Raw genomic sequence first — 19,858 nt, 5'->3', positions numbered from 1 at the left:
ACCTTCAGCACCTATGGCAGACCAGGCACCACCAGGTATGCCACTCACTCCCTCCTCACAGAAAGCCGGTGCGTGTGCTGGGGGTAGCTCCGCCCACCCCACTGGGGGCCACGTTGCTGCAGACCTAGAACCTGGGATCAGCTCTCCTGCCTCCTGCTGACCCTGAGATGCTCTCACACAGCTCACCCTCCAGGCCCTGCTTGGGAGACATCACACATGCTCAGGGCTTCCTGTTGCGCGTGTGCCACCGATGCTGTGGAAACCGGGGTTTGCCTTTGCTTCCCGTCACTTGTCTCAGTCGCCTGTTTCTGCTGCTGGACCTGATGCCTTTCTGGGTGTGGGTCCAGGGGCAGCCTGGCTCTTCCTATGAAAATTAACTCCCTTGCTGCTGATCTGGGACTCCTGGCTTGTTGTGGAGCAGAAGGCAGTTGCTGGAAGTCTGGTCTCCATTCCAGAAGGGGCCACTGCAACGAGGGCCAAACTAAATTAACTGTTGACGCAGCTGCCATAAAGGAGCTTGAAGAACGCCACCAGTGGGCATCTGGACTTGTCCATACCTTTCTTTGAATATTCAAAGAGAAGCCCAGAGCTCAGGGGCAGGAAGAGTCAGTATGGCTGCTGAAGGCCTAGGAAAAAGCAACACAGGACAGCTGTGTATGTTATGGGAGACTCTTTATCAACCAGAGAGGAGTTAGGGCTACACTGGTCAGTTCAGAGAAGCCAGTGTGGACCTGACAGAAGGAAGCGCCTGCTCTATGTCATCTGCCATTATAGGGATGGCTCAACTGTCACTGGACAGGCTCGGAACACCAGGAATTTAAGAAAATGGAATTCTGTAAAGGAATCTGACTGCTCTCCTAGGTCTACAACAGACAGAAGTGGAAATTGTAAAACAAATTCCATTAGATTTACTTTTGAGCATCCGTGGCAAAAGACTTAGGTGATTGGTTTGAGACAAAATGTGTACCAATACAGTGCTGAGCATTTCAAATTGAGAAGTTAACTATGTCTTTCCAAAGACTGGGATCAGTTTGGATAAAGAAAACAAGGTCCATGTGATGTTCCAAGCATTTTCAGGAGGACGGAGAACTGGGACATCTGAGACAATGACTAAGTGGCATAAAGCTGAATTCAGGCTAAAATTCTGGTTTGTCCAAATTAAGTCCAATATTCCCCCAGCCCCCAGAGTAATCACAGTGACAGTGTGAGGAGCCTCTGCAAACGCTAGTGACCATACAGTTAAGAGATCTGGTCACACTGAAGTACTTCCTATGGACAAGGCCAGATGAGAGGGTTTCTGACACACTCATGCTCTGGATGTGTTGGAACAACACAGCACGTGAGGCCGGGAGTCCACCCGACAGTGTGGACAAGCAGGGTGGGTCTGTTGGCAGAAGTGTCCACGACACCTCATCGTTCTGTGATCTAAGGGCATCTTGATCTTCTCAGTCCTGGACATCAAAGTAGTCAATGACCGGCTCCTTGGCTATTTTCTGCAGATTACTGCTACCAGGATTCCTGTAATGCAAACAAAGAACGATCAACTTTTTCTTCTGTGGGAAAACAGAGGCCTTAAGAAAGTTAAGTCAGGTGATTTCCCATCTGTGAAGCTCTGATAAGACAGCAAGGCAAACTACTAAGTCTGGCACTAGGCACACAGGCATTCCTTGTCTGAGGGGGTCTTCAAAACATTCATGGAAGTGCAGATTGCGAAAAAACTACACATGGATTTCAAAACATTTTTGCACCAAAACAAGTATCTTTGAATTCAATTTTCCTTAAAATTTTTTTAGGATGCTCGTATTTATGATATTCTCTGGGGCAGGCATTTGGCACAGAAGTTGAGATGCTGCTTGGGATACACATTTCCTACATCAGAGTGCCTGAGTCCAAGTTCTGGCGCTGCTCTCCTTGCCAGCCTCCTGCTAACGTGCACCCTGGGAGACAGCAGGTTACAGCTCAGGTGGTTGGGTCCCACCCATGCATGCAGGAGACTGGAATGAGTTCTAGGTTCCTGGCTTTAGCCTGGCCCAGCCTTGGCTGCTGTGGGCATTTGGGGAATGAACCAGTGGATAGCAGCATTCTCTTTCTCTCAAATAAACAAAACAGAACAAAACAAAATACTATATTGTCTCAACTGTAAAATTTTCCTTACTGAGCTTTTACATAAAAAAGCAAGCAAAGGAAAAAAGATGGCATGGCATAAGCAGGCCAGCGACTCCACGTGGTTACGTCTAAGTGGTGCTGGACACGACTGTGGCAGCCTCATGTTTCTAAAACCATTGCCCATGGGATCCGCAGATGGTGCTGGCCGGGATCCAGGATGCCTGCTTTCCCGGGTCACGAGGAGCTGGTCCCGGGGAACCACAGGGCTTCAGATGCCCTTGGCTAAGGCTGTGCTCAATGGGCAACACCTGGCTGTCTCATCTAGTCCCACAGAAACACCAACTGCTTGCTAGGACACTCCTGGTGACCTTGGACATTGCCACAGTCACCCTTCTAGAGATTTTGTGCAAGATGCACGGAGGAGGCGCTGTCAGGTCTTCAGTATGGAAGCCAGAACAGGAGAAGGGGGCCCTCTGGTTTCAGAGCTGCCTTGCTCATGGAGGGTCAGCAGTGCTCCCCTCCTGACAAGAGGGAGGAAAGGAAGGGCAGGGGTGCTCCTTGCCTGCTCCTGAGAACACAGGGCAGACTTGCTGCTTGCCAACTTGGTTTCTTTTCTCTTTACATCACAAATATGCTTTGTTGTAAAAATGATTCACACCATACATAAGTAGAACAAAACATTAAAGTCCCCCCACCAGAGCCCTTCACTGACAGCCCTACCCCAATCCCACTTCCATGTTCAGAGTAACTCTGAGATATTCCAGTCTGAGACCCACGTGGAACCACAGACAGAATCCACACGCCACCATTTACACTGTGGAAGTCATGTGCAGGGTCTGTGTCCCCTGGGGGGAACTGGGCACGACAAACATGAAACTTAGGACTCCCCCAGCTTGAACAAATGTATCTAGCAGCTCAACCAAACCTGACATTTGAACACAATTCCCCAATGCCAGGCCTGAGGCCACCCTTTGCTGGCTTCTCTGTTCAGAGAAGAGACAGGTGCCTTGGGGAAGAGCTGCTGTACCCTTACCTGTCTGTCTGATGTCTGTGATGAGCAATCGGTGGTGGCGGCCGTGTCTGTGTTTCTCTTTCCAGGACTCCCGTCAGTGTGGTAGGAGGACAAACAGACTTCCCTCTGACAGAGGTCAAAAACACAGGGGATTGAAAGCCAAGATTCATTTGTGGAAGTAGGCTGACAGCCAGACACTGGCCATGACTGTGGCACTGGCCCACAACGCTCCTGAGCCCTCTGTGACCTGCCTTTTCTCAGATGTGCTAACCTCCAGGTAACCCTGTCCCTCCTCCCCCACTCTGGGGGCCTGTGGCCTGCTTTCTCTAAAGTCACACTTGTGAGTTCCTCAAATGAGAAGCTCCTACTCTCGGAGGTTCTGACAGTGATCTTGGGTCCTCCGTCCTCCTGACTTAACGCGACTGCTTCAGTTTCCTGATGGCAATACACTGTTCACAAGGGGTGCCCTGAGTCAGAGGGCAGCATTGTTTCTGTCTTCATCATGCCAGGACAGAGCCGGGGAGCGGGAAGAGGGAGGAACAGGAGACAAGCGGGGAAATGGGACAGAGGTGACGGGCAAGCACTCTGCTCAGTCCTCCCAGCCTCTGTTCCCCCTGCTTGTGGAAGCGCCATCTCCAGCATCTGCCATGAGGCCTTTGGCCCTGGGACAGGAGGCACGGCCTTTGCTCTCTGGCTTTGACCTCTATGTTGTCTAGGAATGGCTGTCCCAGATGCAGATTTTCCTTCTGTTTGTCCAAAAGAGAGAGAGGAAGGAAGGAGAGCAGATACTGACAGATCCTGCTTCCTGAGTCCAGTGTGCCCTTCTCAGAGTTCCTCCTGCAACAGCAAAACAAGCTCACCTGATGGCAGTGACCACGACGTTGCGCTTTGGTTCGCTGTCGTAGCTCACACTCTCCAGGCCGTACACTTGGGCCAGATCATGGATGATGCGGCGGTGGTCTCTGTTCATGGGAGGGAAGCAGTGGCTTCTCTTGCTGTTCTTTCCCTGTAGTGAGGGAAAGACGACTGCTTGGTAACATCACACTGAAAACAGCAAATGCTTACTACTCCCCTTACCACAAGAACAACCCGGGTCAGTTAAGAGGTGGCTGGAGCTGAGAGGCTCACAGCAAATAGCATTTCACTAACTGCCCAGCAAGCCCAGAGGGGTCTTGTGGGGTGGGAGCTATGGCACTGCTTTCACCTTCCTTCTACTCTGTAAACCACAACAATGACAGCTGGACAGAGTTAGGGGACAAAGGGCAAGTGAACAGGGATTTAGGTGGACAGGGTCGTAATAACTTCTCCTGACACGTCCCAAAACTACAGAGTTTCCCTATAAAAGTATTATCTATGCTAAAAATCATGCATATGCAGATAGACAGACAGGCAAAGAAATGCCATTTGCTGCAAGTCTCCTTGTCAGGGGAGGAACACTGCTTTCCACTTTCTCCTCCATTTGGTATCCTGTTGGGAAGGAGGAACAGAAGGGAGGAAGGGAAGGGGCTGAGAGGGGTGAGGAAGGTGGCAGGAAGGAAAACCGTCCTCATCAGAGGATGCAAAAGCAGCCCCTCATCCTTCTCACCAGTCCCACTGATGAGAAATGAAGCCAGGCAGTGCAGGCCGCTTCTGACTAAATTATGGTCTCTTCCTCTTGATGCTACCTCTGTGGCGCCCCTGGCTGCTCCAGGACACGGCAGCACCTCTGCTGCAAGTCTAGCCCACTGCCCTTCAGCTTCGATCACATAACTGTTCACCTCTCCTACAGCCTTTTCTCGTCCTGTCCTGCCACCGGGGCGGTGAAGAACCAGTGTGCTCTTCAGAGATCTGAGGGCCTCATATGTCTCCCATCACTCACCTATCAGGAACAAACTCCTCGCCACCCATTCTTAAGACACTGAGCTTGGATTTTTATTTACACTTGATCTAACTGCAGACATTTTTGCTGCAGCGATTGAACTATGAAACGCTTCTATGGATATCACAACAGCTGGGCTTTTGGGAAAGATCAGGATCCTCAAGGAAGTTGTGACTTTCCCTATAACTACTCTAGGCTGACAATATACTACTTCTGGGACTGATTTTTTTTTTAAATCAAACTGGTCTCAGAAAAATGTCCATTTGGATGTTTTGACTTCAACCTTATTCACAGCCTCCACAAGTGCTTCCATTTCTTTCTCCACGTCACTGACAAACTTTAAGTCCTTCCTGAAACGAGAAAGCACCGCAATTAATTTAATCCGTCCCTGCCCTTTCAGAAACCCCTCTCACCAACCTTCTGACCATGAAGGGCAAACAATGGACAGGGCTGGCAGGAAAACTGCAGAGGTCAGGAACTGTCAGATAACTTAAGGTTAGCTTTGATGGAACAAAGGAAGGGAAAAATATGAGAAGAGAATAATGGAGAAACAGCCAGCACTATGCCTGCAAGCCTGCCAAACAAGTTCAGTTCTTCAAGAACTGAAAGTTTTGAGAATTTAGGAAGGTTTTTATTAAATATCACATCTCTCTCTCTTTTTTTTTTTTAATTTTTTTTTTTTTTTTTTTTTGACAGGCAGAGTGGACAGTGAGAGAGAGAGACAGAGAGAAAGGTCTTCCTTTGCCGTTGGTTCACCCTCCAATGGCCACCGCGGCCGGCGCGCTGCGGCCGGCGCACCGCGCTGATCCGATGGCAGGAGCCAGGAGCCAGGTGCTTTTCCTGGTCTCCCATGGGGTGCAGGGCCCAAGCACCTGGGCCATCCTCCACTGCACTCCCTGGCCACAGCAGAGGGCTGGCCTGGAAGAGGGGCAACCGGGACAGAATCTGGCGTCCCGACCGGGACTAGAACCCGGTGTGCCGGCGCCGCTAGGCGGAGGATTAGCCTATTGAGCCACGGCGCCGGCCCTAAATATCACATCTCTTACTTCAACTGGCCTAATCATAGAAGGAGTACATACTGCTTACTACATCTTAGAAGACCAAATACTCCAATGAGCTACAATCAAGAAAGTAGCTAAGTTACATACCTGGCATCATCTTTCAAACTATCGCTAAATATTGATGCAGAAGAACGGACATTGAAAGGATCAGAATCTTCGCTGATATCAAATGCCTCTGCCAGTCTCCTGAAAGTGAGAGAAGAACACAAATAAAAGGCAGACAGTGGGAGGGAAATTATCTCACACTGCAGTTCTCCAGGAGTGTTCCAAGATGCCCAGGGGATGCCTCCAAACCACGGAGATACTGAAACCTAGAAGGTACTTCAGAGGTTCATGGACTGGAGCTGCTGCTGTGGTGCAGTGAGTTAAGCTGCCATTCGTGACACTGGCATTCCAGGAGTGCTGGTTCAATTCCTGGCTACTCTGCTTCTGACCCAGCTCCCTTATGTTCCTGGGAAGGCAGAAGATGGTCCATGCATTTGGGTTTCTGCTACCCATGTGAGAGACCAGGATGGAGCTCTTAACTTTGGCCCGGCCCTGCTGTTATGGCCATTTTGAAGTGAACCAGTGGATGGAAGATTTCTCAGTCGCTATTCCTTTCAAATAAATAAATCTCTAAAACGTTTGTAGAAAATAGAATGAAAAGATAACATGCATTTTCCATAAACTTTTTTTTTTAATATTTTATTTGAGAGGTAGAGTTACAGACAGGGAGACAGAGAGAAAGAAACACCTTCCATCTGCTGGTTCACTTCCCAAATGGCTCCAATGCTAGAGTTGGGTCAATCCGAAGCCAGGAGCCCGGAGCTTCTTCTGGGTCTCCCATGTGGGTGCAGGGGCCCAAGCACTGGGTCATCTTCCACTGCTTTCCCCAGGCCATTAGCAGAGAGTTGGATCGGAAGAGGAGCAGCCAGGACTCAAACAGGTGCCCACATGGGTATAGCCTACTACACCACAGTGCTGGCCCCCTTACATAAACTTTTTGAAAACTCTTTGCATATACTGTTTTTCCCAATAAAAACATACCTATGATAATAGCTTAATTTATTAATTAGGCAAAATAATAACGTGTCATAGATATTAGCAATCTCAGCATACAATTTTCTATTCCTTATTAAGTGGAGAATTTTTACCTTTTCATTTACAGGAAGCACTTTATGGCTTCTCTTTGGCATGCCTGAAATGTATCACTGTGCTTGTGCTCCAGGGTTACTGAACACAAGGACTGCAATATCGCCACAATGTGATACCCCAGACAGCTACTAAGCGATTAATGGGTGGGTGGTGTCAGAAGACAGCATGGATTTGTAAGACAAAGGAATGATTCATATGCCAGGTGGGGACAGTGTGAGATTTCAGCATGCTACTCAGAATGACATGTAATGTAAAACTGATGAGTTAGTGTTTTCTGGAATTTTCCATTTAATATTTTTTGGCTGAAGCTGACTGACACCATAGTAAGTGAAAAGAAGGGACTATTACAGTAACACAGAGTACCTACCATGTCCTAAGTTTTTATATATTAATTATCTCATTTCGGCAAACTAGATATTAAAGATAGAATAACAACAGCTTGGGACAAGATGTACTATTGTTTTCATATAAGGAAATAAACAAAACAGGTTTAAATGGGTCTGAGTAAGCCACAGGCTCAACACTGGGGACATGGATTAGGTGGGGAGGGCAAGATGGGGGGTGTGAAATGTCACTGGGAGTGGTCAATGAGGCTGACTTTCTCTGAGGCTTAATTTAGATGTTAGGTATACCAAACAGACAAAGCAATATTAAAAAGCTTTTTATTTTATATACTCCTTTTCAGACTTTTCTCCTGTAATTTTAGGTAGTTGCAATTATATATAAAACTTTACATCTTTATCCCCTCACCAGTGTGTAATTAGAATTTCTCATATCACTATTACTTTTACTATTTCATAATCTTCTATCACGTAATTTACTTAAATACTCCCCCACTTAGGTTTCTTTAAATAGTTCCCCAGTTCCTCAATATTATAAGTGACAACATCTCTGTGCAAAAAGCTTTTAAAATTATTTCCCTGGAAAATGGTGCCAGCTGTGGACTCAAATTTATGAACATTAGACTGGATCAATGCAGCCTAAATGGTTTCCATAACTACCAGTTTTGTGTCCTAACTGGGACCATGAGTCTCTCAGTATCTCACAACACTTGGCTATGAGGGTAAGTTAATTTTTAAAAAAAAATTTTTATTTTTATAAAAGGTTCAGTTGTTTATGTGAAAGGCAGAGCAATACAGAGAAAGAGGAAAAGATGGAGAAGAGAGAGAACTTGCATCCACTGGTTCACTCCCCAAATGCTCTCAATGGCCAGGGCTGTGCCAGGCCGAAGCCAGGAGCCTGGAACTCTATCTGGGTCTGCCATGTGGGTAGCAGCAGCCCCAGCACTCAGGCCATCTTTCACTGCTTTCCCAGGTGCATTAGCAGGGGACTAGCTGGGAAGCGAGGCAGATGGGACTCAAACCAGCACCCATATGGGATGCTGGCCCCTACAGGTTTTTAAGAATATGTGTCTCGCCCAAGGTGACACAGGTAAATGATTTGTAGAGCTCGTATTCAAATCTAGGCAATATGACTCTAGAGCTCCATCTACTTTCCAATATTGTCTCTCTCAAACACATAAAGGTGCACCTCCATGTTTGGGTGACTGTTATGTATTTACTACATTTCTGAATACCCAAGTCTCTACTTCACATTTTATGGCTGAGAACACTAACTGGTTCTGAAAGGGAAGGAGGTTTGCATAACACTAATAAGTTGTCACTGGAGTCAAACTAAGGGAAATCTGGGTAGCATTATTAGTCATTATGTTACTTTCTACACATTTAGACACTGAAGAAACACTGTTGAAAACTGTTCAAACTTCCAGGTAAAATGAGATATACATCTTGCCACAGACCATAAGAATGACTTACATTAGAACAACTCCACGTACTGAAAACGTGTAGCAGCAGGGACACCACCCCACTAGAAGGAGCGTAACTTGGTACAATCAATTAGGTTATTGTCTGGTAGAATCTACTAAAGCTGAACATATGCAAAGCCCATTGATCAGCAATTCTTCTAAATTTATATCCAATGAACTGAGTACATATCGACAGCAAAGCAAGCAAAGCAACGTTCTTAATATCATCCACTACTTATAACAGCCAAATATTGACAACACTCATTGTCTATTAATAGCAGAATGATCAAATTATATCTTAATTCCACTCCACTTCGATCTTGCTCTCTGCTAATGTGCCTGGGAGGGCAGTGGAAGATGGCCCAAGTCCCTGGACCCCTGCACCCACATCCAAGACCTGGAGGAAGCTCCTGGTTTCAGCCTGACCCAGTCCCAGTCGTTGAGGTCATTTGGGGAATGAAACAGTGGATGGAAGATTTCTCTGTCTCTCTGATTCTTTCAAATAAATAAATACACCTTGAAAAAAAAAGCTCAGGTAATTTCTTAGTTCTTGACCTAGTTGCTGGTCACACTGCTATATTCACTTGATGTTTCACTGATCTGTACACTTTTGTATCACTGTACTTTAGTACAAAAATTCACCAAGCATTTTTTTCTTTTCTTTTCTTTTTTTGACAGGCAGAGTGGATAGTGAGAGAGAGAGACAGACAGAGAGAAAGGTCTTCCTTTTGCCGTTGGTTCACCCTCCAATGGCCACCGCAGCCGGTGTGCGCATTGCGCTGATCTGAAGGCAGGAGCCAGGTGCTTCTCCTGGTCTCCCATGCGGGTGCAGGGCCCAAGCACTTGGGCCATCCTCCACTGCACTCCCGGGCCACAGCAGAGAGCTGGCCTGGAAGAGGGGCAACCGGGACAGAATCCGGTGCCCCGACTGGGACTAGAACCCGGTGTGCCAGCGCCGCAGGCAGAGGATTAGCCTAGTGAGCCGTGGCGCTGGCCCACTAATCATTTTTAAAACCTTTTTATCTATGTTGGAATCAGGAAGTTGGCGGTCACTGTATTAAGTGTGTTGTGGCAGGTGATGTTTACATCATGCCTCAAAACCACACAGCTCATGTTCCTGCAATTACCTGAGTGGTTAATCCTTGGACAATTCAACTCCCGCCCATCATGTTTCTCTTGCTGTCTGACACAGTAAGACTCAGAGTAGGTGCTGAGTGAATGCTTACAGAGCTGCTCCCTCCCACTACCTCACAGGGCTCAAAGACAAGTAGACAACAAGTAGCTGAAACTACTTACTTTTTTCTTTCCAAGGCTGAACACTCCTCATCACACTCCAGCCTTGATAAATAAATGGAAAAAAAAAAAAAAAAAAAAAAAAGAAAGAAAGAAAAAAACAAGTCAGGGCACAGGGTTTGCAGCTCCTACCCAGCAGGAAAGTTAAGACTCTTGCCAAGGGACTTCCCTTCGGGCCAGGAAGTGGCCTGTGAAGCCACCAGGGTTCAGGTTTCATTAGCAACCCCCCAACCCAGGCTATTTCATCTGCTCAGGGACGGCTGGGAGAGGAGGCCCTTTTCAAGGACAGGTGGGCAGGTCTCTGGGTTAGAGGGGTCTAGGAGTCCTCTAGGTAGATCTCAGGCTGTTTCCTGGATGCTCAGCCTGGAGAACACTCCAAGTGGCCCTCTGACAGCCACAGCTCCCTTTGAGGACACAGCCACCATTCTGTTTCTCTGTTCTACGGGGAGGGGTGGGGTGGGCTAGACACACTGGCTACTCCACATAGCTGGAGTGAGGCCTGGAAAAGTTTCCTCTGGCCTTAGCTATATACTGAGCTAGAATCACTGGGGTTGGAACAGGTATGATTTCTTAACATCAAATATCTGCTGAATATCTGCTGTGTGTATGAGGCTCCAGTGTGGAGGATTAAGATCATTTCTGCCCTCTAAAATTAAGTCTAATTGGAGAAGCAGGCATTTACACATATTTTAAAAATTACCTGGCTTGTTGAATTTCCTTCTTGGTAATAAGCTTGCTGATTTCTACTGAATCTCCAAGCTGCATGTCTGTTATTTTAGAGGCCATAGAAATAGCAGCTATTCTGAAATATTTAAGGGAAAAAAGTAGAGAATTACAAGGCTCTCCCCATACTAAGGATACAGAAAACCTTTTTCAAAGCACATCTACCATGTGACAATGGGTGCAGCTTTGGAAGCCCATCTATTAGGAACTCCTACATGTTTCTGTGCTATGTCCTCAATTACATTTTACACAGCTACATAGGAAGTGATCAGGTAACCAGCTCTCGGGCCAATACTCCACTCAGAAGCTTTCAACTTGGCTCAGCTGTGTCTGCACACACTTCAAGTCTGACAGTCCAGGCAGAGCTCCACGTCTCACCAGAGATGCCCACACCATTCAGCCTCTGACCCCTTTGGTGCTGTAAGCAGATCCCTGTATGATCACACAGGTTTCCAGACTTCAGGAGGCTGCAAAGATACCTCACAGAACAACTGGAAACTCTCACACCCAGGAAGGAGTAGCACAGGCTGTACCCACAATCAGAAGGGGGATATTAAAGCAACTCATCCAACTTCAGGCTATATTCCCTTCTTATGTCAAGGCATCATAAGACTAAAAGGGGGAACAATGGAGGGAGGGAGGGAGGGAGATAGAGGGAGGGGGAGAGGGAGAGGGAGAGGGAGGAAGGGAGAGGAAGGAAGGGAGAGGGAGGAAGGGAGAAGAAGGGAGAGGGAGAGGAAGGAAGGGAGAGGAAGGAAGGGAGAGGAAGGGAGAGGGAGGAGGAGGAAGGGAGAAAGAGGAAGGGAGGAAGGGAGAGGGAGAAAGGGAGAGGGAAAAAAGGAGGAGGAGAGGGAGAGGAAAAAATAAAAAGGTTATCTTATAAATGAAATTTAAAGCAGAAAAGATACACGAAGCATTTTTTTTTTTTTTTTTTTTGACAGGCAGAGTGGATAGTGAGAGAGAGAGAGAGAGAGAAAGGTCTTCCTTTTGCCGTTAGTTCACCCTCCAATGGCTGCCACGGCTGGCGTGCTGCGGCCGGCGCACCTCGCTGATACGAAGCCAGGAGCCAGGTGCTTCTCCTGGTCTCCCATGGGGTGCAGGGCCCAAGCACTTGGGCCATCCTCCATTGCACTCCCGGGCCACAGCAGAGAGCTGGCCTGGAAGAGGGGCAACCGGGACAGAATCCAGTGCCCCGACCGGGACTAGGACCCGGTGTGCCGGCGCCACTAGGTGGAGGATTAGCCTATTGAGCCACGGCGCCGGCACGAAGCAGTCTTTTTTAAAGGTTTATTTACTTTATTTGAAAGGCAGAATGACAGAGAGAGAAAGAAACAGACACAGAGATCTTCCATCTCCTGGTTCACTCCCCAAATGCCTATAACAGCAGATAGTGCTGGGTCAGGCTGAACCTAGGAACCAAGAACTCCATCTGGGTCTACCATGCAGGTGTCAATCACATAAGTTTCATCTGCTGCCTCCCAGAACACATTAGCAGAAAGGTGAACCAGAAGCAGAGTAGCTAGGATGTGAACCAGCACTCTGATGTAAGATGAGGGTGCCACAAGCAACAGCTTTAACCCACTGTGCCACGGTGTTCACCCCAGCACCGTTTGAGCCAGAGAAACCAGATTTTAAAAAACCGAGGCTGAGGTTGTGGTGCAGTGGGCAAAGCTGCTGTGTGCGAGGATGGCATCTCACATCAAATTGCTGGTTCAAGTCCTGGCTACTCCACTTGGCCATTTGGGGAGTGAACCAGTAGACAGAAGATCCTTCTCTCTCTGTCACTCTGCCTTTCAAATAAATCTTATACAAAAGAACAAACGAAAACATGAAACTAGATTAAAAAAATCATTTAATGAACTTTTCAACCTTTAGAAGTCACAAATATTCTACAATAAACACACCCTTCGCCTGGATCCATCAACTGTTAACATTTAAGTAGCACTAACCTTTGATAAGTACTGGAGGCTTCAGAGCAAATCACCATCTCTTTTCTTCGACCACATTCACACTGTAGCTCCACCTGAAACAAAGTTAATACGGAGCGACTTTTAGCACATGAGAACCATGCCAGTAAGTAGGCTTTGCTTTTATATTTTTATGCTAAAGAAAGCCCTTTAGTTTATTTTATAACTTCATGAGAAATATAAGAACTGATTTCAAGGCCTGTATAGTTTTGTGAGCTTACTCATAAAACTTACTCACTTGCCATGGGTTTTGCTTTTCAAGCTTTCTCTCTAATCAAACCATGTAGTTGAGAAGCTAGGAGGGAAGCTCTCTGTCCACAATGCCACTTTCTGCAGATTACTGTTCTCAACCTGGGCTACAGGTGCAGGCTTAGAATGAAATCTTCTTTTTTTTTTTTTTTAACAGGCAGAGTGGACAGTGAGAGAGAGAGACAGAGAGAAAGGTCTTCCTTTTGCCGTTGGTTCACCCTCCAACGGCTGCCGCAGCCGGCGCGCTGCGGCCGGCGCACCGCGCTGATCCGATGGCAGGAGCCAGGAGCCAGGTGCTTTTCCTGGTCTCCCATGGGGTGCAGGGCCCAAGCACCTGGGCCATCCTCCACTGCACTCCCTGGCCACAGCAGAGAGCTGGCCTGGAAGAGGGGCAACCGGGACAGAATCCGGAGCCCTGACTGGGACTAGAACCCGGTGTGCCGGCGCCGCAAGGCGGAGGATTAGCCTAGTGAGCCGCGGCGCCGGCCTTAGAATGAAATCTTACCTTTGAACCATAGAGGTGAGCAAGCCAAATCCACTTTATTGTTTTTACCTGTCAGGGGAGGGGCCTCCTTGATCCCTCGGTACAGGCTGTGTCTCCCACTGATGTGTTCTCACAGCACCTTCTACACGATCACAGTTCTAATTATCTGAGTAATCACTTGCTGAGTATTTATCCCAGCAAACTGTAAGGGACCACATATCTTTCGTTCATTCCTTTAGCTTCAGCATCTTGCACCATATAGATATTTAGAATGAATGGAATATATGGAGCGGACAATCAAGATTCTTTGAGCATGTGATTAAAGGGAGACAGAGACTGTGGTCAGGTGATGAACTAGAAAGACAAAGAAATCTCACGACTGGAACAGGCATTTAGCTTAGTAGCTGAGACACCTGCTTCCCACACTGGAGTACCTGGGTTTGGTTTCTGGCTCTGACTTCTGATTCTAGATTCTTGCTAATGTAGGCCCTGGGGGACAATGCTGATGGCTCCAGTAACTGGTTTCCTGCCACCTGTGTGGAGAACTGGATTGAGTTCCTGGCTCTTGGATTTAGCACAGCTCAGTCCTAGTTATTGCAGGCATTTGGGGAGTGAAGCAGCAAATGGGAATTCTTTTTCTCTCAAATAAATAAGCAAAAATTTTAAAGGGGGCAGGCATTTTACCTAGTGTTCAGGAGGCCTATATCCTACATCAGAGTGTCTGGATTTTGTCTCAGCTCTGGCTCCTGTTTTTCACCTTCCTGCTACTGCAGATCCTGGGAGGCAGTGGTGATGGCTCAAGTGACTGGGTTCCTGCCACCTACATGGGAGACCTGGAATGACTTCCCGGCTTTGGCCTAGCCCCAGCTGGGGAGTGAATCAGCAGATGGGGGAATTTTCTCTCTCTTAAATAATGAAGAAGAAAAATGAGGAGGAGGAAGAGGGGGATGAAGAAGAAGAAAATAAATCTATATGACTAATGTCACTTTTTCTTGCTTACTTAACTTGCAGTTCTTTGCAACTAGTAACTCCTAATTAAGATGCAGACAGTTCCAAACTTAATAGTAGCCCCAGAACCACAGTCTAAGCCACCATTGGATCCAGGAATACCCACCTTGGCTTTACAAGCAGTCACAGGGCAGGGTGAGCTGGGGTGGCAGGGTGCCATGCATGGGTGGCCACAGTCAGCTCTGGGGGTAGTACAGGGCTGCTTGCAGGCCTCATCCACAAGACACTCTCCTTTGTGACAGAGTCTCTGACACTTGTGCATCCCACATGGCAGCATGGCACTGCAGGGTAATCCGCAAGAGATATCAGCCAGATGACAGGGGATGTTGCTGCGTAACTAGGAGAGACAGAAGTAGCCAGATTCTCATCTCTGTGTGAGACTTGGGGGGTGTTTTAACTTCTCCTTAAAGCATTTGTAAACTGTAACTCTGCTTTATTTATTTGCTTATTTAATATTTGAAAAAAAATACAAGAAAAATGCTATGACAAACTGCCAGCATGAGATGATATCTTCCCTCCTTTTCAAACTGTTAAGGCACTGACTTGACAGATCAACCCTACATCCTGGGAGCAGGTAGGCAACCTGATCCAGGGTTCTGGGACTGATGGTAGGATTCTTTTATGTAGCTAAATATTCAGTTCTTATATCTCAGTTTATGGTCTCCACAATTTCAGGCAGACCTGTCATTTAAAAAATTAAGAGGTGGGTAGGCATTGGGAATAGTGAGGTAGCAGTTAGGACACCATGTCCCACACTGGAGTGTCTGGATTTAGCTCCTTCCTGCTAACACACAGCCTGAGAGGCAGTCATGATGAATCAGGTAGGTGTTCCTGCCACTGACACCTGAGGCCTGGATTGAGTTCCTGGCTCCTGATTTTAGGCCCCTGGCCACCGTGCGCATTTGAGGACTAAACAAGCAGAAGGGTGGTCTCTCCACCTTTCAAACAAATTATCTGCTTTTGGGCTTCCCTAATGCAGGATACAAGTGTTAGAATTTTACTCCGTGGAACCAAAGGTTACTCATTATATTCACTCAAATTCTTTCAAGAACCCTCAAAATGAAAAATGCACTTCTACTCCAGTGACATGTAACTTCCACCCTTGAAGAGACCCCTGAAAACCAGGACATATGTGTTTTCAGTTGCCTTGGTAGAGTACAGTTCCCAGTCTCAAGCCCGTCCTTCTGTTATCACCAGGGCACTGGGGTAATTTCTGCACACTCAGCCCTCTGCTCTGTCATCCGCTCCGCACATTACTTACCCATGTGCTCACTCTGCTTTGGGATGTTACTTCCTTCAGTAAGCCTTCCTTGAGTAGGAAGCCCTCCTATACCCTCAGTACTCCATATTTCCATTATTGCTGGTTATATGTCTGCTTCCCAGCCCAGAGCAAAGGCTCTCAAAGGCCATAATGTCAATTCTGTCCACTTTTGAATCAACCAAACTTAGCCCATTACCCAGCACACAATAGGCTTCCAACTAATATTTGCTGAATGAAGTATGAATAAGGTATTAACAAAAACATGATTCATAGATGTCTTAGAATAAACTTACAGAGAAAGAATAAATGCCAAGGACTGCAACTTGAGAACCACCCACAGGAAGTGGAGAAAAATACGCCCATTAAGATAAGAAAATGATACTAACAGCATGTTGTTATGGATGTCAAGAGAGTTTCAAGAACTGTTGGCCAACATATTATGAAAAAAAAAATGAGCAGGTAACAAAACAATATAATCTTAATTATAGTAGGGAAAGGATGTATCACACATGCCTGGTGGATGACACAGCAAAACGTTAAAAGAGTTCTTTCTTGGTAGCAGAACTACAATGAATAAACATCTTTAAAATAAAAAAATTGTTTTATTTTGTTTCATTTTTAAAATATTTGTTTATTTGAAAGGCAGAGTAATACAAAGAGAAAGGGAGAGACACAGAGATAAGTGGTCCAAATGGCCACAACAGCTGAAGCCAAGAGCCTGAAACTCCACCGTGGTCTCCATTATTTTCAGTGTTTTAAAGGGTCTATAGGTGACAATGCCAAATATGGCTTAGAAGTTAAGAATAGAAGTCCTGGGGTCCATGATGTGGCCTAGTGGTTTAGCTACCACTTGGGACACCAGCAACCCATATGGGCAACAGTTAGAGTCCTGGCTGCTCCACTTCTGATCCAGCTCCAGATCCCTGCTAATGCACCTGGGAAGGTAGCAAAAGATGACCCAAGTGCTTTGGCCCTTGCCACCCATGTGGGAGACTCAGATGAAGCTCTAGGCTCCTAGCTTTGGCCTGGCCCAGCCCTGGCTACTGTGGCCATTTTGGGGAGTGAATGAGGGACTGAAGATCTCTTTCTCTTTTATAAATCTCAATAATTAAATAAAGAAAGTCCTTGAGGACACTGGCAATCTGGAGTTCTGAGACTAGCAGAAGGCACTTTGATCTAGAAGTTATGAGGGGAAACTACATAGGGTTTAGAACAAAGAACAGGGGCGGCAGGTGGATAACCCACCTCTATGCCTAGGATGCTTTCCCTGAAACAGTTTTGCCAGGCCAGCAACCTCTCCCTAGGCTGGTTAACCTAGAATTTATCTTCAGCACAGGCTCTCAAGGCTAACTGGCTGATTTTGTTTGGTTGTAATTAGATCAACAGAGTCCAAATGCCACATACTCTATGATTCCAGTTTTGTGACATTCTGAAAAATTTACAGTATTGAGACAGGTAACAAACAAACCACTGGTTGCCAGGTCATGGACGGCTAGGACAGAGAGTATTGGAGGGCATGAAGGAATATTTGGGGGTGAATGAAACTGTTCTACATCTTGATTGTGATGGTGGTAACATGATTATATGAATGCTTTTGTTAAAACTCACAGATCTATACAGTAAAAAGAGTAACATTTTTACATGCAAATTATACCTTTAAAATGAAAAAGAGAAGTAGCAGCAGAAAGCTTCTGCTTAGAATGTATTTACAGTGGGAAACGCTGAGACTAACAACTCTGAAGCAATGAAATAGTTAATCTCGGGCTGGAACAATGAACACATGAGAAAACCTACCTCATGCTTGCCCATGCACCACTTCTGAGTTAGAAAAGTACAAGGGGGACACTTCTCCTCACTGTGACAAGAATGATACACTGCAAAAAGAGAAAGGGAATAGTGGAAATAATTTCTAAAGAAAACCACATAAACCAAATAAAATCCATGTTATAAATAGCATGTGATGTGGAACTTAAAAAAATTTTATTTATTTTATTTGAAAGGCAGTTACAGACAAATCTTCCATCTGCTGGTTCACTTCCCAATGGCCACAATGGCTGGAGCTGGGCCAATCCAAAGTCAGGAGCCAGGGGCTGCTTCTGGGTCTCCCACGGGGATGCAGAGACCCAAGCACTTGGGCCACCTTCATTTGCCTTCCCAGGTGTATTAGTAGGGAGCTGGATCAGAAATGGAGCAACCGAGGCTTGAATTGGTGCCCATATGGGATGCTGGCATACAGGTAGTGGTATTACCTGCTTTGCTACAGTGTCAGTCCCAAGATGTAGACTTTTTTTTTTAATCTTAAAAAAAAAAATACTATTTGAAAGGCAGAGTTACAGAGAGAAGGATAGACAGAGTGAGAGAAAAATCTTCCATCTGCTGGTTCACTCCACAAATGTCTGCAATGGTTGGGGCTGGGCCAGGCCAAAGCTAGGAGCCTGGAGATTCTTCAAGGTCTCTCATGTGGGCTCAGGGGCCCAACGACTTGGGCCATCTTTTGTTGCTTTCCCAGGTGCATTAGCAGGGAGCTGGATCGGAAATGGAGCAGCTAGGTCTCAAACTGGTGCCCATGTGGGATGCCAGCATTGCTAGGCCACAACGCAAGCCCCAAGATATGGAACTTTTAAATTCAGGAGCTGGGAGTACTTTTTACTTATTTAAATTCTTTGCTCATTTTCATTTTATTTAAAAGGCAGAGAAACAGACAGTTCTTCCATTCACTGGAAGATCTAAAATAGCCACTGCTGGGCTAGGCTGAAGCCAGGAGCTTGGAACTCCATCTAGGGCTCTCCTGTGGTTGGCAGGGAGCCAAGTACTAAAGCCATAATCCACTGCCTCAGGATGCGCTTTAGCAGGAAGCTGAATCAGAAACAGAATTGCTGGCACTTGAACCAGGGACTCCAATTGGGATGCAGGTATCCCAAGCAGCATCTTAACTGCTTTATCAAACACTCACCCCAGGAGTACTTTTTAAAATGGTCATAGGAAAGTAAAAAGTTCCCGCCTTTATATCAAAGTGCTGAAGAGCTGCGTATGAGTGGGGTAAAAGAAATCCAATGGTGGTGATGAGCACAGGGGCAGATATGCCAAGATAAGCAGAGAGGGAGGTATCTCCCATTTCATCTCTTGCAGCATAGCCACATTGTCTGCACACTCTCTTGGCCCTTCTTAGATAGCAACTGCTTAAACATCTCTATTTATTCCATCTAAAATGCTTCTGATGAATCCTATCAAATTCATTACTGCTAAAAACAGCAGTTCATCAAAACTCACCCTCCACAACAAAGCCTTCCTTGTATGACTACACCCTGAGCTACCCCACATCAATGTAATAGAACACTTTGTTGCCATTAAAAATCTGTTTTGGGGGCCAGCGCTGCGGCTCACTAGGCTAATTCTCCACCTTGCGGCGCTGACACACTGGGTTCTAGTCCTGGTCGGGGTGCCGGATTCTGTCCCGGTTGCCCCTCTTCCAGGCCAGCTCTCTGCTGTGGCCAGGGAGTGCAGTGGAGGATGGCCTAAGTACTAGGGCCCTGCACCCCATGGGAGACCAGGAGAAGCACCTGGCTCCTGCCTTCGGATCAGCGCGGTGCGCTGGCGGCAGCGTGCCAGCCGTGGTGGCCATTGGAGGGTGAACCAACGGCAAAGGAAGACCTTTCTTTCTGTCTCTCTCTCTCACTGTCTACTCTGCCTGTAAAAAAAAAAAAAAAATTTGTTTTGGGACAGACAGTTCTAGAGGGTAAGATGCACACATTCTGTATAGGTGGCTGCCTCTGTCTTCTGAATCCAGTTTCTTGCTAATGCAGATCCTGGGAGGCAGCAGTGATAGCCCAAGTGGTTGTGTTTTCATCACTCATGGGAGAGACCTGGATTGAGTTCCTGGCTCCTAGTTTTGGCCTAG

The 19,858-nt window shown here is 46.6% G+C and overlaps 1 protein-coding gene across 2 annotated transcripts in view; it reads right to left on the bottom strand.

The window, feature by feature from the left end:
• Window positions 1-655: 655 nt before the first annotated feature.
• The window catches only part of NFX1 (nuclear transcription factor, X-box binding 1), a 69,029-nt gene continuing 49,826 nt past the window's right edge, over window positions 656-19,858 (bottom strand). For both annotated transcript variants that reach the window (XM_070053311.1, XM_070053310.1), the window contains exons 15-24: window positions 17,755-17,834; window positions 14,806-15,036; window positions 12,941-13,014; window positions 10,969-11,070; window positions 10,272-10,313; window positions 6,125-6,223; window positions 5,260-5,326; window positions 3,979-4,124; window positions 3,140-3,244; window positions 656-1,518 (exon numbers count right to left, since the gene is read on the bottom strand). In XM_070053311.1, the coding sequence (XP_069909412.1) occupies window positions 1,446-1,518; window positions 3,140-3,244; window positions 3,979-4,124; window positions 5,260-5,326; window positions 6,125-6,223; window positions 10,272-10,313; window positions 10,969-11,070; window positions 12,941-13,014; window positions 14,806-15,036; window positions 17,755-17,834 (1,019 nt within the window). In that variant the 3' untranslated portion in view covers window positions 656-1,445. The remainder of the gene's footprint in view (window positions 1,519-3,139; window positions 3,245-3,978; window positions 4,125-5,259; window positions 5,327-6,124; window positions 6,224-10,271; window positions 10,314-10,968; window positions 11,071-12,940; window positions 13,015-14,805; window positions 15,037-17,754; window positions 17,835-19,858) is intronic.

The sequence above is a fragment of the Oryctolagus cuniculus genome, chromosome 1 (genome assembly GCF_964237555.1).
Source record: "Oryctolagus cuniculus chromosome 1, mOryCun1.1, whole genome shotgun sequence".
NCBI lineage: Eukaryota > Metazoa > Chordata > Mammalia > Lagomorpha > Leporidae > Oryctolagus > Oryctolagus cuniculus.
Note: the sequence above shows the minus strand (reverse complement) of the source record. Positions and strands in the feature narration are given on the sequence as shown.